Genomic DNA, 27,384 nt, shown 5'->3' with positions numbered 1-27,384 from the left:
GTTATTCTACACCTCCCAAACCATTTTGTTCTAACATTCAAATCTTACTCAAGTTTTACAGTTTTTGCTAGCCTCTGATCTTCATAGTGGCTCAATACACAGCAAGTAAAGTCAAGGGCATTTGTCTAAGTTTATACAAGTGTATATAAGGATAACATCGATCAACATATTTTATATACATTTTCAAAGGAAAAACCTTCATGTTAACGGATCCTTCTGAAAACTTCAGTACAATGAACTTTCTGTATTCAGAAGTGCAAAAGGAGAAAGCTTTTTCTTAGTTTGAGAACTTCCAGCCACAGCAGAAGGAAGGCAGAGGGTGCTTGCAGCTTTCTGTCTATTTTTAGTTCCCCAACTTAGAAAAGGCAGTTTCAGCGGGGCCTTCTTGGTCTGATCAATCTTATCTTCTTCCATGGCTAAACAGATTAGGGAGTATGTCTTCTGCATTCCCACAGAATATGTTGCACTCTTACTATGCTATAGGAAGAAAAGAATCGTAAGAATCAGTCAATAAATAGGTCAAAAGTTTGAAGATAAGATTATGGTGCAAATAGTTTTCAAGGCAGACAATGGCAAGATTTCTGTGCTAATTATGTAATAATCGAACACAAAGTCCTTCAGTGTGCAGGATTCTGGTATTTTGCCCAAGTAGACTTCAGAGGTATACTATGCAAGTGTAAAGGGACTTGTGAATCTGTAACAACACAGCCTGTGTAAGTTAAATTGGAAGCCAGTAAGTGCTGTATGACGTATATGGTAACCTTTCCACACAGTTTGAGTATGTTGTTCTTGCACAAATCTCTCAAGGTGAGTTTTTGGTGTCCTTGGAGTCCAGAAAGTCTTAAGAGTTTGTTTTGTTAAACACCCATGAACAAGCTCAGTGTTGATTGCAGCTATTACAACAAAAGCTACTGTAGAATGTTCTTTTGGGTTATCTGGAAGGCACAGCCCTCTCCACCTTATCTTAGCTGTGTCTGATTATATTCTAGCCTTTTATGTCCTGCAGCAGCTTGGAATGGCAAGTTTGCAATTCCTTATATTGAGTAAGGAAAATGAACTTAAAACAAGAAAACCCAGTGGCAGTAAGGGCACCTTGATCACTTCTAAGGCAGCAATAATTCAGTGCCTAAGCTTGCCAGGGAATGCTAGAAGCATGAAGCAGTGGATTTAGCTGAACTACATGTTCTTTCACGCTACAAATAATTTTTTTTTTTTTTTTTACAGCTTAACATTTTTGAATCTTGTGATCAATTTTCCCTAGTCTAAAGCTTCCACAGCAGTTTAGTAACTAACTATATAGTTAAAGTTCATCAAAATAAAACCAAACACATACATTACATTAATCTGTGAATTCTTCTACACTTACAGATCATTTGTGTTAACAGTGAATAGAAAACGAGCATGTCTTGGATGCCCTACTGTATTCTATTAATGTTTCATTGGGGCTTTTCTTCTGCTGAACAGGATGATAACCTTCTTTATTCTCTGCGACAAGTTAGGGGAAAGTTAAATATGCCATGGAATTTTTACTGCAAATAAATTAAGATGTTCGACTAACAACAACCTGCCAACAACAAAAAACACAACCCCAAGCCATTCTTATGCACACAGACTGCACTATAGCATGGTAAGCCATGATGCAAATTCAACTCATTTTAAACGCACTGCTTAAAACAGAACGCATGGCTAAACACTTCATATATTCAGTGGTGAAGGTGGGATATCTAACTGTGTGAAAGTAAACATAATCAAGGATTGAAGCCAGGAAAATATAAGAAAAAAAACAATCATATCAAATCTGTAAATGTATTTGCCTCGTTACCTACCATAGATGCTGTTGTATCTTGGCAACTGATAACCTCAAACTCAATGGGCTGCTCTCCCACGCTTTTGAATTTTTCCAGCACCTCATTTACTCCAAGCCATTTGCAATCCACACCACCAACTGAAACAATGTAATCGCCTTCTTTTAGGCCCACCGACTGTCAAAAGATTTCATACAGGTTACAATCTGGAATTATAAAGCTGTATAAAGTGTTTTTGTCATCATGCAGTATCTACCCCAAAGGCATTTCCTTCTTAGAAGCCATGAAACCACTGTCTAGCCAGACATGTGGAACAAAAGTGTATAACTAGGATAAAAACATGCAAATATCTCAATTATACAAGTTACCTCCTTTGTGGAATTACCGTTGATAAATATGATTCTAGTATGCTCATAGCTTGTTTTATGTCCTTTTCACTTTTCTCTGAAGTGAAACCTGGTTTTGCTGCCCTGTTATGTTCCATGAGGTATTTTCTCCAGTTTTCACTTCTATTTCTTTAATATTTTCAACTGTACTTATGTGCTTGCTTCTGCCTTTGCTATAGCTAAGCTATGCTCATCTCTGTATGTTGTTTTATCCCCTTCTTCCCAAAACAAGGGCAGTATATTAGAAGCCATTAAAACATACTTTCCCCTCATTTTTCTTTGGCACATGCTAACCTCCCTTCCTGATACTCATCCTTATTGTAGCTACTTTCTAGATTCTATGTTCCTTCTAACTTCCTGAATGAGATGGGGGATAACACACTTATTTTATGTTTTGGATTTTCTACCTATTAAGTGTCGACAGAGGAAGAAATCTACTTACTGTACTTTAATATGATGTCAGGGATACGAATACTCTAACATCTAAGGTGTGTATGTAGCAATAAAAACTTATTCAGATTGTATGAATTAACTACAATGACATACACTAGAACTCAATAAATATTCCATACACCAATATCAACAAGCTAGAATTGCATTTAAAAGACTGTACTGGTAGGGTATGAAGATAAATCATTAATATTGCACCAATCTACTTACTGCTGCAGAGCAAGCTGGATCAAGACAATAAATCTGTACAGGTGAGCCTCCTTTAAGGCTGAATCCCAGCTCTCCTGCTTCACAGTGGAAACAAATGGTACGTGGAGCCGTCCATCTCTGCTTGGCTGAGAACACTGACAGTGGGCCCTGGAAGTAACACAGCGTATTATGGTTTACTGTCATTTGTAAGTAGGCGTTTCTATTTATTTATTTATTCATTCATTTTAACTCAGGTTAACTTCCAGTTAATTCCATGGAAACAGAACTGAGATTTATCCCAGAAGTGCTCAGCTCTGCTTCAGGGCTGTTCAGGTGACACTTCAAACAGAGCAGGATGAGAGCAACTGCCAAGCTGTTCTGAGATTAGTCTGCAGACTCCAAGGTCCTATGTTACTCCGTTTTGGAGGAGATAAACTGATTCATGAAACACCACGTACTCTGATCCTAACCAGAACTCCCCATTCCCTTTGCCCACTGACAGACACAGACACCTGAAAGACTGGTTTGGTAGCATGCAATGTTACGTATTCTGCCTGCCCATTTCCTGATACCACTTGTTTCTCCTCACCTTTGAGTTGTATGAAACTATCTATTGAAACTTCGTGAGACTTTTATGAAGCTTATCAAGAATGAATGTTGTACAATGCCATATAAAAAACAGCACTCTTATTCTTTGCTAGTTTCAAGCCTCTAAAGCTAGGATTGATCTCTCTAATAACTTCTGAAAAAATAGTTACTACAGAATACGGGATCTCTCTCCCCTCCTCCCCCCCAAAAAAAGCTAAAATACTTGTGTCACTTCCCTCATTTTAGAATGAATTTAGAAATGACAGAGGTCGTTAGGCATGTTACATACCAATCTGTGAAAGAAGTCTTTCACTTTCACCTTGGAAAATTGAGGAGTGATTGTTTCTACTTTATGCTCTGTTTTAGCTAAAACAAAAAGAAAAACAAATTAATTTTCTCTTGAGTATTAGTTAAAATACATACTACACTGTATTTTTCTTGCATTCTAAGTTAGATACAAATTTATCCTGAATTCTTATAAGGCTATAGAAAAACTCATTTGTTTGGAGATTCACATCTCTATAGAAAGACATGTTTCTGAATCACATTAAAAGTGTCTTCAGAAATCATGGTATCAGTGCAGAAAGCTTAATCCATCCAAACAACACTATGACATTCCCCTCTTCCTATGTATACATATACATGTATCTGTGTAAGATTAGCAAAGTACTTACAAACGTCTGATTTATATTGAAATAAGTTAGAGAAATTGTTTAATAGTCATATCTGAATGAAAGCATACACATGTATGCAGATGTCATTCTCTAAGTACTTCCGTGATCCTACATGCAAATATTTTACAACACAACAGATAATAAAAGCACGCTATTGCTACTGTTACTGGTAGCTCTTAACTGATCTTCTAACACCACCTTTTTTCATCTCCTTCAGGCATATCCATTACCTACCCTCCTGTTCTCTTTAAAGTCTTCAATAGATCTGTGTACCTCTCATTAAGTTGACTCATTAACATGATCCAAAGATTATTCTATTAGTCCCTTAAAAGGAGTCATCATAAGACACTTTCAAGTTATATATACATTACTTCAGAAAAATATTAATACTGATTAATGGAGAAAAAATTAGGATCATATTTAAAAAGACAGAAAAGTCATCTTTAATCAGTCAGGAAGGCTGGGTTGCCTAATTGAAAGCACAGTTAAAAGGCTGCATTTTTCAGATGGGAAGAGGAAAAAGGGTAGCCCAGCAATACCTGAAAATAGGACTCTTAATTGACTTAATTTGGGCACTAGATTATTGTTTAGATACCCTTTTTGCTAGCTGTGGATACTTACGAAGGATATCTGGAGTCTGGATTAGACTGAGAAAGTCATCTTCCTTCTCCTGCTGAGCATATTTGAGAAGTGAGCGCTTATGTGCGGCTGTCAGAACCTCCTGAAGAACATCAATGTTCCGAAGCTTTTTGCACAAACCACAGACTCTTAGAGCTTCTTCATGGTAAACAACAGCTTTGCGTAAGTGTGCTTTCCCTGAAAAAAAAAAAAAATTGAAACTGTTGGTTGTCTTCCACAGAATAAATAAAGGATTGTTTTCATTTTTTCACAGAATGGTTGAGGTTGGAAGGGACCTCTGGAGATCATTTGGTCCACCCACCCCCTGCCAAGCAGGAAACTGTCAGTTACCTAATTGTTTTCTCTGAACTTTGTCCTTTAAAACAGTGAGAGCCATCAGTCCTTCCGGCATGTAGTCATACAACTGGGACAGGGCTTTTTCCTGCTGATCTTCATCATCACTGGACTGCACTATAGGAATGGATATAGAACATTAGCCATCGCACATCTCTTGGCACCTTGTTCTTTCAGAGTACTGTGCAACAGTTACTACTTTCTCTCCAAACGCAGATATTTTTACATATATACACTGACATAAATTTCACATTTCTAGGACTTTTATCAGTATGCAAGAAATGCTTAAAGCCAGAACATAATCACAAGAATTAAACAACTTAGTAGCATATAATAGATTAATAGATATAACATTTCTTCTGTTTCTGCAAGAGGTAGCTTGTTGAACTTTTCCAGTCTTCTGTGAAGGACAAAGAAGCCTGGCCTCGTATCTGGACAGGAAAGTGGCCACAAAATAACATACATTGAAACTCCCCAATGTTCCAGGCTCTTTGTTGTATTCACAGACTAAATTATAATTATTTACATGTTTGTTAGTGTTGTTTACATGTACATATATCAAACATGATTCTTACATTCATGGTCACACAAAATGGTGGCAATGAAGTAATGTGCCAGAGCTTTGTAGTGGTCCGATTTTATTTGTACCAGTTTAGACCAAGAATAAGGGATATTCTCTTTGACTGGTTCCTGAGTCATTGCAGTGTTAACCATCATGTAAACCTCTCCCACCTAAAATAAAGCACAGAATTGAAATGTGACAGCTTTACATTAGTTATTAGGAGCTCAGTTACTCAAATAAGGGATATTATAGTCAGCCTTGAGATAATTTTATGTGCAACCCATCACAAGATAGACCACTTTGGCTAATAAGGAGACAGTAATATCTCTTCTATTCCAAAATGGCTCAGAAAGCATATCCAGATCTGTTTTCATACCCAATTTTTAATGTCAACAACCTCAAGTACAAATGCTACCTTCTGGGGCACAGCCTGCCTCTCCATTTTTCATGCAAGTCCCAAAGCAGCTCTGCAGCTACCAATCTGATTCTGTGCCCTTCCCCCAGTTACAATTCAGTTACTCTTTTGGACTTCTTAGGTTTGCTCAACCTCAAGCCACTAGGAAGTTACAGATTGAGTGTTCAGCATGTAACAGAGAACCACACAAAAGACTCTGCTCTTTTGTATGCTGAACTGTGGACAAGGTCTGTACTGTTTGGTAGAGCAATACAGCAAATTGCTTGTTAAAAGAAAAAACAAAAAACAAGCTTTGGCAAGTGCCCAAGATTGCAACTTTAAATATAGTTTGAGCTGTTCCTTGCTACTTTGGGTTTTCATTAACAATTGTCAGAATTTAGGCTTAATAAACTCTTAATATTACTAGAGGTTTATCTAGTAACACCTCACTGGAAACCGTTATTTTAAAGACTAAGTATTAAGTCTCTTATTTTACCTTGGCAGCTTCCTGTGTCATCTTCACTAGTGTGAAAAACTCATTGCGTATTCCAGGAAGGCTCATCTGCTCAAAAGCACACTCCTGAGCTTGAGCAAGCATCATTTTTACAAGTACGTTCAGCATTGCTGGGCTCATGTCATAACTTGGTGTGTGAGTAAAGGTCTCCTTTAAGTAGTTTAGGACTCCTGAAAGAACAATTTATTTTTTTTGGTCAGCATTACAGAAAGAGAGAGAAATGGGTGAACTTAATTCTAGCATGTATGATAATAAGATTAAAAGGTTTCTAGTACTGAATTACAGCAATCTGAAGGGATTCCTGGTATGCATAAAAATTAAACTGACCTACTGGTTTTGCTTTGCATTCCCATAAAACGTACAGATCTCAAAATCACAATTCAGAGGAGCAGCAGAAGATACAGGTTTTAAGGGCAATACCTTCAGATTTGTTTATAACAGTTCTGGTGACTGACCATAAAGCTACGCTGAACTGAATGTGACTTTTATATGGGGGTCGTAGGCTAGGGCTTTTATATAGAAAAAGAAAGAAAAAAAAAGTAATCTATGCAACTGTAAATTGCAGAACCCTTCAATGGAGTGAGAAAAATGTATAAACTTATTAATTATGAGTCTCCTTCGTAGATGTTGCTAAATGGAAGCTCAGTTTCATATAAGTAAACTAGGACAGTATATTTAATTGGATAAAATTACATTCTGCTCTAGACATTTGGTTTCACCAACATACTAATCATTCCTATCATTTATCACATTAAAAGCAAACACTAGCTGTAGTGCAAATATTAAGGAACAGTTTCACATATGAAAGCGTAACCTTCAGCATGCATGTCATCCAACTGGTTTAGTGAGCTCTGCTGGCCTGCTAATTACTGATAATACTAAACAAGTGCAAAGATAAGACCTCTGCTTTCTGAGTGTCCCACCTTCTGTAATCTTACTTCTTGTCACTTCTTTTATTTCTGCCATGCTGTGCTATGTTTTCCTACTGCCAGTTTCTGATATCTTTCATTTTCTATGTTATATTTGTATCTTTTAACTTAATATATCCTTACACAAATTTGAATTATGGCCATCTCTGCATTTTTCCACCACCACCTAAAGCCATTTGCCAGACACATCCAAGTACTGACAGAGCGCCCTACAAAAAGGAACTGAAAGTACAGAAAAAAAATCTTTTTGGTTCTCAACATAGTTCTGCTTACACAGTAAGCATACACACAGTGAGAGCTTTGTTGAGAATAAACTCTGTCCAACATTTTCCATTCAGCACTGAGAAATGGTTAATACATGCTGTATATCATGTCTCCAGCAACATAATGAACAGTGTTACGGAGCCATGCACAGGTACAATGAAATGCCTCTTGAGCATGTTGCTTTGGGGCCCTGGAAAGGTATTGTGGTAGTAGATGATACATTTAAATTTGTGAATTAATTCTGTTCTGCAAATATATTGAAAAGTAGTGACTTCATTTGCAAAATGGAAGGAGCAGCTGCAAAACGGAGAAATCTCTCAAATACAAATTTTCTACCTGAAATTTTAGTATCTGTAAGATACAAAGGTTGAAAACCAAAATCTACTTAATAAATGCATGAAGAAATGCCATCGGATTTTCTGGATAGCTGTTCTGTGTGCTCAGAAAAGGGGCTATATGACAATCCTATTATGTGGTTCACAGTTTGCAGCATACAGAGCAAACCCACAGCACAGATTGTTACTGCAAAAACAAATCTTAGAGTACATATGAATTATATGAATTACATAGGTAGTGTCTTTAAGCACTATTTGTAGCACAGATGATATTTACAAAAAATTAGAAAAACTACTTGAAGAAAAAACAACAGCTTCTACAAAATGTTATTTTAAGGGATCCAATTCCCTTTATTAGAATTTGCATTTTTCTTTGCTTGGGATGGAAATTTAGTATTTTGAATGTTTGCCTTTGGAATCTATAGACAACCTAGGTAGCCAACTTCAAATGAATTGTAAATTTCACCATAGAACATAGTAAGATTAATTCTGAAAAGACCATACAAAAATGGGTTCTAAGCTCCTTATTAACTCTTCAAATTGTTTATTGTACAGATTTTACACCAATGTAATATCACAGAGGCCAAAGCAGCTATGCCCATGAAACAAAGAATGAACAAAATGAAACAGTTAGCATTAGGACTATCACTAAGACCTTTGAACTACAATTCATTAATCATTAACCACAGCATTAACTGTCTTTATCAGCACATTCAAACTGCAGTTCCAGGTTTTGAATTAAAGTTTCATCTCAGATCTTCTCTAGACTTTTTGAATTTCCCTATTGCACCTTTTTTGCTTAAGGAATTTGGTAAAAAAAATGCACAAATTTGCAGGATGTCAGGCTGAGATAAGGAACGTTCACATAAATGTGTTTTTATATTTTGTATTTTATATTTGTACCTGCAGCTCTCTGAAAAGCATCAACAGCATTTTCAAGCCCATTCTGGGTCTGACGATTGCATCTTGTTCCAATCTGGGTATAGAGGGCTCCAATATTAAACAAAATGCTAGCTTTTTCAAGCAACAGATTTTGCTGACATACAGGAACACCTGTGAAAGAATCATACCTTTGGAAACAAACATTAGACTAAGTGTTAAGATGTGCAGAACCCATTGAAACTACAGATATTTTCATTCAGTTTTTCCAAAAGAACAGTGTCATTCTTAATAATTGTTCTGCTACAGTAAAAATAAAGGTGATTAGAAACACCATTATGTATTGCAATGACAATTTAGGTGCTGCAAACTACAGAATGGTTTTAAGACTTAGTTTTCAGGTTTTAAAGCAATGCCTCCAGAAGCATATTAGTAAGTGCCTATAAAACATTACTGAGGCTGAGAGCATCCTGGGGAAGTATTCCTACGTGCTTGCTATGTTCCTGTACTTTTTAATCAGGCACGCACTATTAGATGTTGCCACAGATTAACTATTGGCCCTTATATTCTGACCCTATATAACTTGTATTTTAAAGTTCCTTTTTGCAGTTATGACTATTAACAATCTTCTTGCTTGTATCATAGTTCTCATTTTTTTCAATCACAAAAATCAAAATTCTGAATTCAGAGTCCATCATCCTTGCTCATAAGTGTAGTAAACACTACACTATAATAAATTACATCATTCTTCTTTCCAGGGCCAGATACTCAAGAAACCGAAGGAGTGTCTGACCCATTCCCCATCTGCTTCAAGCAACAAAGTTCAGAGTCCAGGAAACATCTACAGTTGTCCAAAATGATTTTTTGCCCCCTTTTTCCCTTATGCAGACCTGTAGCCCAAAACATAACTCAGACAATAGCTTCATCCTAAGTATGAAAAGGGCTAACATATTGTATTCAGGTTTACACTTAATACCAAAAAACAAACAAAACAAAACAAACACACCACAAAACCACCAACCACTATTGACAATGCACACTGGGATGGGGGGGAGAGAAGCACAGACATGTTTCAAATTAAACAGGAGACAAGTTAAAGATTAACCGTGTTCTTTTAAAAAAAAAACAAACTCCACACTTACCACGTAAATAAAATTCCCATGTGCCTGGTAGGTGGGAAGAATCTGCTTTCTACATAACCAAGTTGAAGGAAATAGCTTATCAACATCTCAATGCCAGCTTCATCTCGGCTAGGAGTGCGGCAAGCCTTAAAATACAACAGGTTAAAATTAAGTCTATTCTGTTGAGTTACAGGATGAATACTGCAACACCCAGGATAAAGCTCTACTTCCTCTGGACTTCTGCATTTCATAGAAACGTGTGGAATGCGAGAACACTAAGCTTAAGACCATATGGATGTACTCCAAAAAAAAAGAGTTTTTCAGCTACACAGAAGTAGCACATAACTTTTATGGAAGAAAAAGGGTCCTGGTTTGTGAGTCTCAGACTTAATTAAACAAAGGTTGCAAGCATTTTATGAAAGCTACAAAGAAATTTTGTTTCTAATATAATACTGGAAACAGTAGTTAGAAATAATCACCATTTCACTGCAGTTCTTTGTGAGATGCACTCATTTGAACACTCTTCCTACTAAATTTACAATACTTCAAGTGAAAAGAATAGATAAGCTGGGATTTACAAAGCTGTGTCAATAGCTCAACCACTTTGCATAAATTCATTCTTTTCTCACTTGTTCTTTACTCAGATTGTGAAACTCTTAGAAAATGGAGATTCATGTTCTATATCTCAGAAATTAAGTCAGTAAGAATATAATAAGTCATAAGTAACAGTGACATATGCCGATTCTACACAAATGTTAATATTTGTAACTTTAGATTAAAAGATCTCATGAAAAAAAATCTCATTATGCCATACTCCAACTTACTTGTCTGAGATCCATGAGATCTGCTATTTCGTCTTCATACTCCGAACTGTCTTCACTATAATGTTCCAGAATAAAATCCTAAAAAATAAAATATTTGAACAGATAAAATTCAGCTAAGCTATTCATTATTTTTCCCTGCAGTTCCCAACAGTACAAAATTGGTTCAGTCCTGAACTGCACATTTTCTAGTCTCCTCCAGTCAATAGTATGGCAACATATAGTGAGTGATGAGACTTCAAAAAGACAGCAGAACTAATAATTTAATTGAGAGAAAAACCCAAATTTAAGTCTGGTGTAAAGGTACCAAACACCTATTATATCAACTCTATTGAGTTTTAAAACAACAACACTTAATGATTTTGAAAGGGATAAATGAACCCTGTTATCTAAAATAACAAGGGAATAAAGTGACCATAAAAACTTGTTAACAGAAAGAGGCTGCCGAATTCCTGTCAGCTATAGTAGTGCAATTCCACTGAAATTAGCACAGTTACAACAGCATAAGTGGTAGTATAATCTGGCCATCAAGATTAACCTACAGATGTAAAAGCAAAGACAACTTCTATGATGATAATAAAAGACAGTTTGCCATGAGGTTCAATAACACATCGCACAATACACAGAAAGGCCCAAAGTAGAGAAGGTGGCAAGGCATATTAGCCCACAAACAAGTGGTAATAACGCTGCAACTCTGCTTTTCAACTGAGCTAGCTTGGCTAGCACAAACTGGAGTATCATTCCGTTGTGCTCAGTAAAATCTTTATTACTATTTCCTTTACACTTAGAGCAGTAATCAGTTGTAATCTTATTGGAACCAAAAACTATAGAAGGAATTTTGATTCTTTTATTATTTATGCTCATTTTAATTCATGTAACTATACTGTCTCTAAAGTGGGATTTCTTATAACATCTTCTGACTCCTTGTCCTACTTAGATACATTATTTCAGGTGCTATCATAAAGAGGAAAATATGGACATGAAGGCCAAGGAAGCTGTAACATGGGGGTTAGAAATAAATATTGAATGGAACAGCCATAAATAAATATTGAATACTGATTTCAGTAATAAATATTGAATGGAATGGTATCACATTCAATCTTTGAACTTGCCAAGTCCAGAAGGAAAAGTGAAGTTTTATGTTTGTTTTGCAATTTGAGTAACATTTTACGTAACTAATTCCAAATGTTACTTGTAGCTTCCCCTGAAAGCCCAAAGATTATTCTCAGTTTAAACCCATCTTCCCCCTTCACCTCCACCCAAGATAAAACACCTAGTGCTCCTGTACAGCATATTTTAACTATTGCTTGTCCCTTGAAGAATCAAAAACAAATCTAAAACTGAGGACAAATAAGCCAAATATTCATAAAGGGACCAAACCATCCAATAGTTCCACCGCAGGCCGAGAATAAAATTATACTAAATTATTTGTCATGCTGTTTAAACTGTAACAGCTTCTTAACAAGGAAGATCTGCATCACTTCAAGTATGTAGTGCTTAGTAAATGTGAAGCATGGGACAAACACTAAAATCTTCATCTCTGCTAAGCACACCAGGAGAAAGCAGGCCCAGTTCTCTTTACACTGGAATGTAAATTAAGGCACAGAGCAGGGCAACAACCCAAGTAATTACTGGGTAATTTTTAAACACACTGTGATCACAGTTCTAGGACAAATACAGCAAAAAATATTTTGTACATAAGTTACTCCTACTTCTTCAAACAAATTTAAAATGCAAATTCTGTTAAGTATTCTGAAATGTATCTCTGAAATTTACCTTGAGGGGGAGTGTAAAGTCTACTTCTTTGGTTTCCTTCAGGCCAAGAGGTACCAAGGGAATGCTGAAAGTCTCTCTGTGGAAAAGATTAAAAGATTCAGAAATCTTAGTTTTATATTTGTCTGTCAATGATTATTTCTGTTTCATTTGATGACAGAAAACTAGTATGCTGATGGGTGCTCAGGTAAAACTTATATAGTTTAGAACAGGTCCTTCCTTTCCAAGAAAGTCTGCTTAGTAGCCTGGGAGTACTAGAGATGAGTGAGGAAAGTTATTTCTCTGTGCCTTTTTCATTTGAGACTATTTTTTCCCTAAGAAAAGAAAACAAGACTTTCAAAAGCTGGCTTACTGAAACTTAGCTCTACCTTTAAACACCTGCACAAGTTATACGTGCAAGAAACAGCTCCACAACTGCTAGGACATCTGCCACAGTAAGAGTTACTGTAATTATCAATAATTATCATCAGTATTTTACATGTTAACAATGTTTTTCTATGTAGAAGTGATGTGTCTAACAGGGAAAAGTGGGGCCAAAGTGTACCAACTTTAACAGGGAAAGGTCTAAGACTAGGAAGTTTGAGAACTACTGAGACAAAACAAGGTGTTAACCTTGTGTACAACTCAAACCATAAAACATCAAAGGGTGATAATGATGAGAACTGTGATATAAAAAATAATAATCTAATCCTCAAGAGAATACGCGTCTATATTATGGACTTAAACCCATATCACACTAGTAAACAACACTAGCTAATGGGACTCTTATCATTTAATTAAAAAGTGAAAAAAACTACCATTTATCCTTCAGTATGAAAGCTACTTATATTGCTCTTCCTCTATATTACCCTATTATAAAAAAGAGAGATCAGAGTTAGATCAGGATTGCTTCCAGGTGCGTAGTTTGCTTAGTAGGTTTAATGGATTAGTATCTGGCAATTATGAGTTTTATCTGATATTTTCCATTTTCCTGCAAGCTGATTCACTGCATAGTCATTATTCGGAGTATACCACTACCAGCTACAAAATGACACGGGTGTGATTCATCTATGGTCTTATCAGCAGAACCAGCAAAATCACTTTCTCAGTGGAGAAAATTCTATCTGGGGAAGGTAGGAGTAACAATGCAGCTTCCTTAGCAGTGGAAGAGTGCTAAAACTGGTTTGCATGATCCAGAAAGTGGCTCTGCTAGCTTGGAAGGGGCTTCCAGGGTACAGAGCAAAAACACCACCACAGGCAGTGAAAATTTTATTCCTGATGAGGCTTTTGGAAGAAACCACAACCCTTTTACATCACTTTGTATCCAGATTTTTTCCCTCGGAAGGAAGTGAGACACATGTAAGCAAAATCCTGCCTTACTGATTTAATGAATTCTAATGCTGCCCACAGTTCCTGTAGACGCTGGCATTTGTTACGCAGAGGCATTTCTATTTTTCAAGTTTCCTAGGGGCCCCACACCCATGGAGTCAGCACGGATTACATCATGGAGGCATTGGACAGTTAGGGAGGCGGTCCTGCATTTCCAAGTCGGAGCAGAAGTGGTGTTATGCTGCTCAATGCAGCCGAGACGTGCGCAATAAGCGGGAAGACCAGCCCTTCAGACCAGTGCAATACAATAAACTGTAACCTAGTGATGTGGGTGTGACCTCATGTTGAGGACTGTACACAATGGATTCAGGTGGTAGCTATTAATGGCTATTTGCTATTAAAGGCTGGTGAGCGGGTACAGAGTGAGTGGGTTATTTTAGTGGATGACATATAAAAAGCATCTAGAGCTTCAAATGTACAGCATCACAGTGGCAAAAACGCAAAACTCAGAATGGGAAGGGATCGGGAGAGAAGAAAAAGCATACTGCTGCCCAGCCACAAGGCTTCTGCATGCCTTGGGGCCTGACCTACTGCTCGTCCTTCACTGAGAATCCAGATACTTCAAATATTTAACTAGAAGGACTGGCATTGCTGGAGTCTCACTCTTATTAGCATAGCCATATCTTTCATTGCTGCTCCCTATGCTCACATCCACCTATGAAGACCAGTAAGATTTTGAACAACAACAAAAAGATAATTATCTCATCGTATAGAGAATTGTCATGGTAGGAACTTTGGCACAAGTTTCTTCCGAGAAAAAAAATAAAACATAAGATATTTTGCAGTGGGACAGCATATATTGGAAACGTACCCCACTGGAAACATGCTTAGTCCCTGTGCATTCAGGCTTCCTTGTAGTCTACCCACAAGTTAAAACCTTACCAAAAACAGTGCTAAGAAGGATCTAAAATTATACCCCCCTCCCACGAAGCACTTTAGTTTACATCTTGAGCTGCTAATGTTAATCAAATATCAGAAATTCAGTTTCAGAAGCAGCAAAACATGTACCCTATAGAGAAATCTTTGCAGTATTCAGACAGTGAATAAACTTTGAAGTTAAAGTTTCATATTTGGGAAGTCCAATGCAATTTGAAGTTTTGTGTGCTTTTTCAAGTTGAGATAACATCTTGGAGCAATTCCAACTTCATCTATTACACATTTGTGTTTTAGTCCTCTAATTTATATCTTTCTATCACTGTAACGCGCACCTTAAGGATTATCTCAAGTCTACTTTGAGCTCCAAAGCAGTGTTGTTCCTTTATCCTCTAGCTAAAGAGAGGGCTGTTGTATGCCTTTGAGAACAGATAGGTGCAACTAGGTTTGCTCACTCCAAAACACTGTGAACCAGTTGGCCATCCTAGTACTTCAAATTCTACTAGGCGTTGTGTGTTTCTCCATAATGCCCCAAGGCCTTTCAATTCTTACAATATTCCCCTCCATGAAGGAACTCCGTATCTAAGGATTAGTGGCACATACCTTTCTCAAGTGAAAGACAAATATGCAGACTAGCCCTTAGTCAACAAATCTACTATCAAGTATGTTCTCTTCCTATCAAGTTCTCTGTTCTTTCAGGTAATTATTGTCCAGCATTCACAATAATCTAGAAACAGTTTTATTTCCACTGGCAAATAGAAGATCTGTTAATAATTGAGTAACTTAGTTTTAAACTTACTCTGTATTTTGATAAACTTCTACTGAGATGTTGAGTCCTTCTAATTCCTCCTTTAAGATCTGCAGGTCCGAGTTTACAAAACTTAGTTCCAGTAGTACCTGTTCTCGTACTTTGTTGTTGGTGGTAGCCCTGCAGAAAGAAGTGATTTTTTTTTATTGCTGAGAAACAGGTTTTGTATGAAAGCTTTGCTGACCCCCTTGCTAGCATTCTCAACATTTTTAAGATTTTTTTTTTTATCCCCTTAAGAGATGATACAAGACCTCATGTTTCAAAATTTATTAGTGTTACTGTCAACAGAGAAAGACAGTTTCCAGCTAATAGCATGCAGACACCTAGAAGATTTTTCATGTGCTATTTTTTTGTAAGATTAAGGCTCAATTTCTTTTTCAGATACATTAATCAGTAACAATAAAGCATTTTAAACAGAATCACTATCCCGTTTTAGGATTATGCAGTCTCTTCCTATAAGATATTAGGGTGGGGAGGAGAATCCGGAAATATTTTTTCAAAAGAGACTTTCCCACTTTGTTTAACTAAGTAATGATCTGCTGAGACTTCTGATCTTAACAATAAAGAAAACAAGGTTTACATAAAACAGTTATTACAGAATGTTTTACAGCCAAGTATACAGGTAGAAAAGTTTCTTTGTAATACAATATGATTTTCTCTATAATTCTTTTTTTTTTTTCTGAAGCAAATAGGATTTTTTAATTTGTTTCCTTTGCCATTTATATATTTACATTATAACTTCTTGAACGGCTAGCACTGCAGGTATTAATACAAGCCCCAGAGCATTTCTGCGTGATTTGCTATTTGCATGTTTCAGGACATTGTACGCCTATTTCTAACCCGATTCTCCATACAGTATTACTGTTTACAAGAAACTTAAACTATTACCAATAAACACAGATGTGAGTTTGAGATAAAAAGCAAGTTTTTTGTTGTCCAATTTGCAGCATTTTGTCTTTACCTTTAAGTTAAAATTAACCTCCATAAATATTTATGAATAATCTTCTCATACATCTGGCTCTACTGGGCACATCCTTCAGTTTTGCTGAGCATCTGGGTGAAGAACTGCATATCCCAAGGCTACAATTCTAAGCTTGTACTTCATATTTTAAATATACATTATCTGTATGTTTTCCATATTGAACTTCACTGGATTCCTGAGATTGCTTAGATTAAGCAGTGTTAAAATTTGCTGCCTGCATAACCCACGCTGGATGTAAATACAGAATTGAGTGAATCTTGAGCACCACATAAATAGATGGCCAAGCTTTGATGATAGCTGCAATTTAATTATGATGTTATTGAGGCTCAATGTTTGGGCTAGCTTACCACCATCCACAGCAGGGATTCTAGTATCTTTCCCAGAAACCCCAATATTCTGTCCAGGTAAACATCTCTAATATGGCTATATTGCTCTTGACAAGGTTCACTTGCCATTATTACTAGCAATAAAGTTGACCAAACAAAGCAAGAAAGATAGTTACAGTAAGTCTAACATTCAGCCTGTATGCTGCAACACAGCAGCTTTGAAAGCGCACTTTATAGCGGGCAGTAACTCAACAGAGTTAGTGCAGGAATATTCACAAAGCATCCAGCAGTCATTCATCTCCCCTCTCTCCTCACCAAAAAAAAATTAGTAATAATTAAAGAAATCATTTTGCTGTTTAGGCCAGAGAACTAGGAAGCGATGGCACATACCGTAAAAGATTTTCAGCACCAGCTCTCATTCTTACTGCTCTCAAGATCTGTTGGTTTAAGACAGCTCTTTGGTTTTGTAGTTTGCTTCGACCAGTCTCAGCAAGAGGATTACATCCCTGAAATAAAGGAAACAAGTTTTGTTGTCGTTACAGGATTCTGACAAGTGAGTAATGCTGTATTTGAAAGACCTTTAATGGCATGGGTTCTGTATGAATACCAGTTACCTACACTAACATCAGTAACAAATGATTGTTTTGACAGTATTTCTTTTCTCAATCTTATTAAAAAACAAAAGAGACGCCATGATCAAAGCATGTGACACTAAATTACAGGCTGAAAATATCTGGTTTAAGGCTTATGCACATCTTTGAGCCAGTCTGTTCTCCCCTAAAAATCTTCTGAAGCTATTGTCCAATTACAACTGAATTTGACAAAGTGCTATTAAATTCCTACAGTTCATTAAAAAAAAAAAAAAAAATCTGACAAGGCAATAAATCTTAGTAATGCTCCTCTTAACCTTTGTGAAATATCTGAGTTTCATACCAAGAGATAAAGGCTTGAAATACAAATTTATCAGAAAGCAGGATATGTAGCACCACAGCTCACACATTTAAGAATTTTTCTAAGAATCTCTGTTCTTGTTCCTTCTGGTGCTCAAACCTTTGTATTCCAGTGAGCAGTGATAAGATAAAACTATTACAGATGAATAGGATTGCATGTTTGTCTGACTTTGTTTGAGAGGAACACATTCTTAACAGTTTTTTTTTTTTTTAAACAGAAGTTTCAGTTCCACTGTTGTCATTTTTTTTTTGTTTTTCCTCTTTGCCTCTGCTCCCCCCTTCTTTTGAAAAGGCTTCTGTCTTTGAACATTAATACTCATCACAGCCAACCAGCACATCCCTACAGCCTTAACTACTGATTCTGAAGTAAGATCACTCTTTATTAAGGTTTACCCTTAAATGAAGTATGCCCTTTTGTGTGGCCTTGCTGGGTGTCAAGTTTAGCTGGGTCCTGCTGGATCACGCACTACACACAGAACAGGCTCAGCTCTGTCCAACTCAAGCTTTCCCACAAGTACCCCAGCCAATAGATTAGGCAGTTTTGGACCTCCCTCTTGGATTTTGACTAGAAGAATGTGGTTGTGACCTAACAGCATTTAAAAGTTTCTCAACAAGCTCTAATTATGAGTGGTCGGGCAATGACATACCAGTACATCAAAAGCAAGTATTTAAATAGAACATGAAGTTCTAATCAACAAGTCTTTATTTGGGTTAGCAAGTGAAGGCAAATTGACCTGGCAATTGAGCAACGATCTGATCAATCCAGATTACACAAGTTTATCTGAGAAAGCCTATAGCCTAATATTGTTAATTTTAAATCCCTAGTTTTACAAGTTTGTTAATAAATAGGTAAAATGACAGGAAGCTTGTGTAAACGTCTTCCAAAGCATCGTTTGCCAGATAACTTGAAAAAACATGTCACGTTAGATTACTCTCATCGCAGAAATGTTTCTACACTGAAGGACCAATTACAGCAGAAGCCCGAGACTTGGATGTGCTCTCTATACTCTCTTTGTGGAGAATGCATTGGTGGCAAACAGAACACAGAGAAGATGAACTTTTTACTGGAGAGTACATGCAGGTGTAGCAAACTTGTTCATTTATCTCAGATTAGGAGGAGTAATACTTAGGCATACTTAAAAGTACAACATGGTCTTGTATCTACAAATTGCTTTCTGCTCTTAGCCTGTAACTTCTTCTGGGCTGCTGCTGTTCTTCCTGCTTTGCTTTTTCTTCACTCTGTATTGTATGATATTTCTCCAGTACTGGTGTTCAAAGCCTTCTCCCCTTCCATTTTATCCACGCCATTTTTCATTTCAACCTTGCCAATGATTTCATCTTGCTTCCTGTATTCAGCTTGAATACTTGATTCTTGGGCCTCTCACCTTTAAACACCTGTGTAGGTCTGTGATGTTTTCTTTCAGCTTCTTGCCCAAACTGCTTAGTCCAAGCATCCTTCCTAAATGTATCAACATGCTACCCTTGTCTTCATTTTCTCTATGGAGCCACAGCTTCTATCCACACCTCCCCTACCTTTCTGTATGCCAAACAGGTTTCCTGACATCATTCAAATACTCCTTTACAACTATTTCTGGAAACTTTTTCAGAGAGATTAACTGCCTGATTCGCAAGCCCACAAAGCTCAGCAGAAGTGTTTTGTTTATTTCCATGGACATTTGATCAAGGTCCAGCCCAGAAGTTAAACAGACTCCAGCTGAACAATGAGCGCAAAACTGCAGTGACCTGAAACTCTGTGCTAAGAACAAAAGGGGCAGAGATGTTCCCCTTCGTTTTGGGGCCAGCTACTAATCTCCATGTGAAGCTTTAATGCAAAAAACATCCCCTGGGGACTAAAAGGAGAAGGAGCTAACAAACTGAGGTATCCATATCAACCCCAGTGGGTTGTAAGTGCTGCACTTTTGTCTCCCTGATGAAAGGCTTCACAGGGACAGAGGAGTCTATTTTCAGGATAGACTCACCTGCTGCAAGCACATACCTCCATCCACTTCAAGGCCAATAAGGAACTCATATTTTACCTTTTGGAAAATTGTGCTTTTTAGTTCTCCTGCACACAGTATGGGGACACTGCTAGTTTGTGTTCATGTGCAGGCTTAAACTCTATTGTTATCAGGCTGCCAAAAAACTCAATGCAGGCTGCTACTCGTCAGAACAGTAAAAATAACCAACACCTGCAAGAAACATTATGGCAAGTAAGACAATCTGAAGATTTCCCCTTGTGTGAAGCACAACTCTATGCACTTAGGTGTTGTTTCGGAGACAGATTTTTGTTTTCCTCCATGTAGAAGGTCCCTTTCTCAGCCAGCGTTTGCAACTGGCTCACGTTTGCATAACCCCAAGAATGATGATGTACATTAGAACAGCTGGCAGCCAACCTTCCCTGCATTTTCCACACCTACTGTTTCACTTCTTGTCAACAGGATGCTAGATGGGTCATTTAATTACTGTTTATTTCTTTGCAGAGTCGAGACAACTTGGAGAGTGAACTGGATCTTACCCTTATTATCCGCCATCTGTAAATTATTCATTCAATAACAACAAAGAATTTTTATTGCTAATGAAGATGCGAAAGTTACCAATAATAGGGTATGATTTAAGCTTTCATTGCATGTGTTTTTGGAAAAATAGCTTTCCTGTACAGACATTTCAAATCATGAACTAAGCTATCGGTTTTAAAGCCTTCTCCCACCCTTGAAGTATAGCTACACTTCACAAAGTATTTGAAGTGTCTAAATAATGTTCTTAGCTCCTGAAAAACTAGAAGCTCTTAAAAACCTGAAGTTCAATTTGCTAGCTACTTTTACTTTTTCCTGCTTGGTTGAGCTGCACAATCAGGAATCTGGTATGTTTTTAATGCCTCTTTTTCAGAAGCAAGACCCATACACCAACAGTTACAGATTGTTAACATTAATTATTTATGTACCTAGTTAGATAAATTCTCAGAAGAAACAGAAACTGATATTAAACAAACAAACGTGCATCTCCTGATGAAGGCTGGCCTATTCAGGGCCAACGTTTCATAGCAATCCTCTGACTAATTAATGGAGTGTGCTGACAGATTCTAATAGGATTCCTGCTCATCTGTTGTTAGAATTAATGCCTGAGCTTAGGTGGTTGGATATCCCACTGGTTTTTATTTTTAATCCTGTAAACATTGTCCTACACGTGCTTATTTGGCAAACAGCTGCATTATGAATGCCTGTGGGATCTCAGTGCGACTTGCTGTCTCTCAGACCAGGCACAGCCTGCTTAACAGCAGGAGGTCATGCAGAGCTGGAAAGCAGCTGATGGACTGTTCAGGGCTCACATGGGATTTGGGGAAGATTTTATTCTTCAGATTACACAGAAGCAGAAAGAAAGGGTAGCCTGGCAAACCTGCAGTCAAGTACTCCCGGTTAGCTGTCAATGGACAACATCTTGCCTCTATGCAAGAAACCAGTGCTCACCTCCCACCTGACAGAGCCTTCAGACCCCCAGTCTGCAGGGCACAAGCAGTATCTTTGTGGTTATCTGAGGTTAGGGGTGATGGAAGGAAACTTTCATGGAAGGAAAACAGCTGTCAAAAACACAGATCCCAAATAAAGAAATACCTGTATTAAACTTGAACGCCTAGGAGTTATTTCTCTAAAATAGAAGCATAAGGTCAGATACCCAGTTGTGATGCAAACAAAAATCATGAGTGTTTGCCTAACAATGAGCAATCACAGGAAGCATCTTTAGTTAGCATAAGTATGACTTGTGGAAGCAGTGGTTTGAACTTTTAAGATGAGCCGCGTACTGTCTGAAGGTGACACAGAGTTGAAACTGGGTGTGCCTTCTTCCTTAAAATAAAACATTCCTTTCCAGCCAGTGCAACCTGTGCTGCTTGTAAAGCCCTGTGGAGTATGCAAATGGCCATAGCCTCCAGATATTTAAATGTGTATGTGACTTAACTTACGGAGGTAAATTCCTTGGCTGCAATAGAGTTTATGGTAAATAAATTCACACTAGTATTTCTAGTAGGACTTCAGGAAATATACGTAATAATTTAGAAGTGATCCTATCTTCTACAATTAAAGTTGCTTTTTGCATATTTCTGTTGGTTCATTGTTGAAGTTTTAGCCATATACTGCAAATCTTTCAATAGTAGGTGTTTTTTATCTGTGGTTAAAATAAGGGGGAGAGGGGTGAAGAAGATCTTGTCTTCTGGAGCCCATACCATAAGCAATTGTTTTACAGATCTAAGTACCTGGCCAAATTATTAATGTAAACTTTCAGAATTAATCTTTGTATTAAGTTCCAAATCCGTATTTTCTGTACAATAGTATCTTGTTGCACCACTCACTAATCGACAGGAAAAAAATCAGTATTCAGTCAGAGAAGTCTGTCCCCTGATGAACCACATTTCAGAGGATTCCTTATCTCACATGCAGGTCTGCTTTCAGTTTTAGGTTTTTGAATTTGTATACAATGAGCGGTCAGGGCATGGCATGAAGTGGCGCGTGAATCATCACAACATTGTTTCTGTCCCTGCTAGACACGTAGAAAGAGAACAAACAGACAAATAAATATTCCTGTGTCAATGCTAATGTTAATGGTTGCCTGGCTACTAATGACTACAGACTTCCAGCCCAGTGGAAGCACAGGTGCAGCAGGTTGGTAAACTGAGCCATTAAGCACAGCGGGGCAGGGGGAAACCCTACAGAAGAAAGCCCAAAAGCTAAGGAGTGGAAGGAGAGAGGATTAATCAGGGAAGTGCTGACTCACGAGCAGGTTACCATACCTATCATCTTTTTCAGCCTGGTGCTTTATTTACAGAACTGCCTGTGTTCTGTTTTTAGCCCTTTCCCCTGGCAGGCAGGACTAATATGTACTGTCTTTCTTTCTGAATCACTAGTTTGGTCTAGATGGCAATTTTCTAGTCTCACAGACCAAGCCAAAACCTTTAGAAAGGTTGAAGAAAACAAGCATCTCCGCTCACCTGACCAGCATCTAAAGATTTATTAAGCTAGCTGTCCAGCTGCTCTGCCTGCGTGCAACACAATTTACTGCTATCCAAAACAACCACACTGAAGAAGGGACACTCGGTGCTGTACCACCAGCAGGTATCTGGAGACCTACAGAAAGCATAAGCCTGAAAAATGAACTAAGGCTTTATCTTATCTATTGCAGCTTCCCGATCAGGAAATTTGAAAAGTTACAATCTGCATAAGGAGTTATAAAGCAATAAACCAAGGTGGCAAAGATGTATTAAAAAGAACTTGCTAGAAATCTCTTCCTTCCTCTGCTCCAAGCCAACAGGAAAAGTCCCAGGACTGGTAAAACCCTACTAAGATCACCATGCAAGTGTTGGATCCTCTGGCTAGGTGAACACAGCTTTAGAACCATCCTGTGTTTTGTATATTGACCTGTTCTTTGGGTTACTTTGTGGTACCATACTGGTTTAGTGGGGTGCTGTAATCATGGGAGGGGAGCAGACATCAGCTTGGAAAACAGAATTGTCTTTCCCATGAGAACTCAAGAGTAACTAAAAAAAAAAAAATAGGAAGAGGTCTGAGCAGCCAAGCAATTCACAGAACTATGGAAAGCTTAAAGACTGACTTCCCAGAAGTACAAGCAGCATCTCAGGTAAGCAAAACAGCACACAAGGATAGACCTGCTTTAATTACTATTGGTCTGTTGAAAAATCCTTCCCATGTGAATGCCTTGCTCTACTTTTAAAACAAGCTGTTCTTTGTTCTTATCATTAGTTTTGTCACTCTTTTCTACTGGTCACGGAGATTCTTGCATGGGAGGAAATACAGGGAGTGGACGTGAATGGAGGGCTGGCATAAGCATGCTCGATTCACAGAGTCACAGCCAAAACCAATGAAAGAACGTGAAACTCTGCATGGAAGAGGTCGAGGCACAAAGCTAGTCATCTGTGAGCACTTGCACCACCCAGAACTATGAGTACAGTGTGCCCTGGTATCATACCATGGGGTAAACTGAATTACACTCTCAACATGTAATGGGCGGAGATAAACAAGACAATGCCCCAGGAAGCTGGTCCTGCTACTATCTTCCCAGAAAGCAAGAAGCTCCATCTCCTCTTTGATGGAAAGCCCTAGTAGGGTACCTCTACCACCTTGCCATATTCTCTCCAAGACATCAGCAAGGATTTAAAAAAATATATAAATAAAAAATAAAATCCCTCACTAATTAACTAATGAAACAGTTGAAGAAACTTCTTTTTCTGAGGAGTGTTATAAGGGGAATGGAGTAAGGGCAATATTGACAGAGTTCTGTTATACGTAGTTTTAACAGAACAAGGTGTGCAATCATACAGGGGATCTATTTAAAAAAAAAAAGTGGGGAAGTCCTCAGGAAGAAGAGGAAACTGCAATTTGCATATAGAAAGATGAGGGGCCTTTGCCATGGGGAGGAAAGAGAGAAAGGACACAAATATGGGGTAAGAGGAGGAGAAAGGTCACTGCAGGAGAACGGTAAAAGGAAGCCTGAGGGATGGTGCAGGGAGTGGCCAGGAGAAGCTGCCACCATCATATCTAAGACAAACCTGGCAGAGTCACAGCAAGACTAACTTTCTAGTGTGGCAACAGGTCCGAAAGCAGGAAGGAAGATTATATTTCTGTTTCCACATTTCTGCTCATTGCCCTTTACACAGAGCCAGTCATAGTTTTACAGGACCTCCTCCCTATAGAAAAAAAGCTAAACAAGAATTAAGGAAATTAATTTTTTTACATATTGCATCTTGGGTATATTCAGTGTCACTTTCTGGTATGTTGTATTCAAGACTACAAAAGGGTACTATATAAACTTTGAGTATACTTCCCACATCAATTCATTCATCACAAGAAAATATCAGAGTCTAGAACAAATTGATATATTATACGAACTACTCACTCAGATTTCTCAGTGCTAAAATTGCATATAATCTGGCAGAGTACAGAAGACAACCACTCTGCATAAAGAATATTTGGAAGCCCTTCTGTGAGCAGTACTGATACAAAGCAAGTGGTTTCACCTTGCTCCACAGTTTATAGAACAAAGATCAATTAAATAAGCATCTTTCAATCTCAAAACACAACCAACAGCCTTGGAAACCAGTGTGATTCTTCACCAATGATTCTGGTGTTCTTTCAGGGAAACTAAGTAGTGTGATTTTAGAAAGAGAAGGGAAAACAACGTGAAGGAGCTCTTGAGAGGTGGGGGAGAAACCCGTGGACACACATGACCAGTTCTATCAGTTTGTTACATTAAGTCATCTAGCATACCATTCAAATGAACACATAAGGTCTAAAGAGTAATTCTATCAAAGTAACTTCTTGGATCACGGCTTAAATCTGTACAACATTCCAGAAGGCTTTTTTCCTCTTTAAAAGTTAGTTTGTTTTCTTCTGGATGGAAGCTCTGATCTTTGAGACCATTCAACTAATGTATAACAAGGAATACTGGTTTTCCGTTTACATTTAACTTTTAGGGATAGAAGGCTTTGAGCATCTAGCTTGATCTGAAGTTTGCAACTGTATTAAAGATATGTAGGAGCTAGATGAGCCTTTCAAAGATCTCCTGAGTTAACAGAGTAAATAAAGTGTGCTACTGCAACTCTGGCTCAGCCAGATTTGTTTAACATCAGTTTCATACCCATTTTATAGTGGTTTAAGACAAGTGGGAAAGATGTTCATAAACAGATATAAAATTGATCTTGGATACAGTATTTTTATATTAGAAAAGCCTTTTACCTTTTCAGCGTATGAAGTTTACACAGACCTAATGTTGTTTCATTGAACTTATCCCCAGTGTACAATAACGTCATCAAGAAAGACCCAGCCCTCCAGCCAGTCTGAGTACAGCAGGTATATTCCTCTTACGACTTACAAAGCACAACGTGACTGTTAAACTGCAGCCTGTCCCCACCAGGAAGAACAAGTGGGAAAGACAATTTGTACCTAACTTAACAAAAACCTGTCAAGTTCTACTGACATGCCTACTACCAAGGCAGCCCGCAGGCATCCAGTACTCTAGAAAGTATAGCTGTGAAAACTCTAAATAATTACAACTTTGCCACACTTCATGATTTCGTGCTGTGGACTACTAAGTGATTACTCACCATATATTATAGTAGGATTACTCAAGTGAAGAAACCAGACAAGATTTGGTCAAAGTTTCGCTTCAGTCTGCCTAGCTGTTTATGTGGCAGTGCCGATTCCTCACAGCACGGCAGGCACAAGTAAAACTTCGCCCTTTTCAGCTGCAAGCAGTTCCTCTGCTAAAGGGCAATACTGTTTGCTTAAGCTTTGCAGGCTTATGAATACAGACACTACTGGGAGCAAAAGCCAAACGTTTTGTGAAGGAGGCAGCAGAACAAAGCAAATGTGCCTCCCTAGGGTGTAATCCAGACGGCAGCTGCAGCGTAGCACAGGGTTTGATGTCTGTGAGAAGAGAACGCCAATAAGCCGTTCACGTTTTGTTTTCCCCACAGAATAAGCAGTTTATGGTCTCCAATACACAAGTGCCACCAAAAACGCCCCCACATCCCCCCTGCCCCGGGGCCTCGCGTACTGGGGCTGCTGCTGGGCCGAAAGAACCCAGTCAGTCTGAAGAGTAATTAGGGCAAATGTTTATTAAAAACTTCCTAACGAGCCTGTTAACTTGACTGCTTCACTCCAGTGAGCTTTCCTACAGGTACACACGAGAGCTAGCAAGGACACGTAGCGAGAAACAAACAGAAAAACACGTAGGAAAGGGAGAGAGAGGAGAAAAGAAAAAAAAAAAAAAAAAGTCAGGTGGAATTTGGCTCGTTTTGTGGAGGCGGGAGAGCGCCGGGCACCGAGGCGGTGAAGCCGCCTCAGATCCTGGGGCGGGCAGCAGGGACCCCACGGGCGCCCTCCGGGACCCCGGCCCGCCCGCGCCCTGAGGAGATGAGGGAGGTGAGGGTGCTGAGGGTGTTAAAGGGTGCGCAGGGGGCGGCCACCCCAGCCCCCTAGGGCACAGCCTGCCTCTCACCTTCCGAAAGTAGCTGTCCTCCGCTGGCTCCGCCGCCTGGCAGCCGCGGGGCGGCAGGGCGTCCGTCATCTCCAGGCGAGTCTCTCTGTTGCTGCTACTCCTGCTGCTAAGGAGGCGATCGCTGCTGCGGGGGAGCCTCGACCCTTCGGGAAATGTCGGCGCTGCCCCACGGCACCGCCCGGCTCCACCTCCGGCAGCGGGGAGGAGCTGCCCCGCCTCACGGCGGTGCCCCTCACCGCTCTCTGGGCGGGTGGCCGCGGCACGAAGAACCCCGGTGTGGCACGGTCGTTCTCTTCACGTTTCCCCCTCACAGCCCACGGGGCCCGGCAGCCCCCGTCCCGGCAGGGGTAGGGTGAGGCGTCCCTCATCCGTGGCCGGACAGTGACTGAGGGGGAGCGGGTGCTCCGCGCCCCTCTGC

General features: G+C 38.8%; 1 protein-coding gene across 1 annotated transcript; it reads right to left on the bottom strand.

The window, feature by feature from the left end:
* Nucleotides 1-225: 225 nt before the first annotated feature.
* On the bottom strand, nt 226-27,050 carry RHPN2 (rhophilin Rho GTPase binding protein 2; the record flags this gene model as incomplete). The annotated part of the gene is made up of 15 exons (XM_084294447.1): nt 26,967-27,050; nt 17,404-17,519; nt 15,697-15,825; nt 12,660-12,735; nt 10,887-10,964; nt 10,084-10,208; nt 8,966-9,132; nt 6,517-6,704; nt 5,640-5,796; nt 5,062-5,181; nt 4,714-4,908; nt 3,708-3,784; nt 2,852-2,998; nt 1,827-1,982; nt 226-477 (listed from the first exon to the last, which is right to left on the bottom strand). The coding sequence occupies exons 1-15, from the start codon at nt 27,033-27,035 to the stop codon at nt 226-228; spliced, it is 2,052 nt and encodes a 683-aa protein (XP_084150573.1). The 5' UTR covers nt 27,036-27,050.
* Between the last annotated feature and the right edge of the window lie 334 nt (nt 27,051-27,384).

This window comes from Netta rufina (assembly GCF_964035555.1).
Source record: "Netta rufina genome assembly, chromosome: 13".
Classification (NCBI taxonomy): Eukaryota; Metazoa; Chordata; class Aves; order Anseriformes; family Anatidae; genus Netta; species Netta rufina.
The sequence above is the reverse complement of the archived record's forward strand: the minus strand, read 5'-3'. Positions and strand labels throughout refer to the sequence as shown.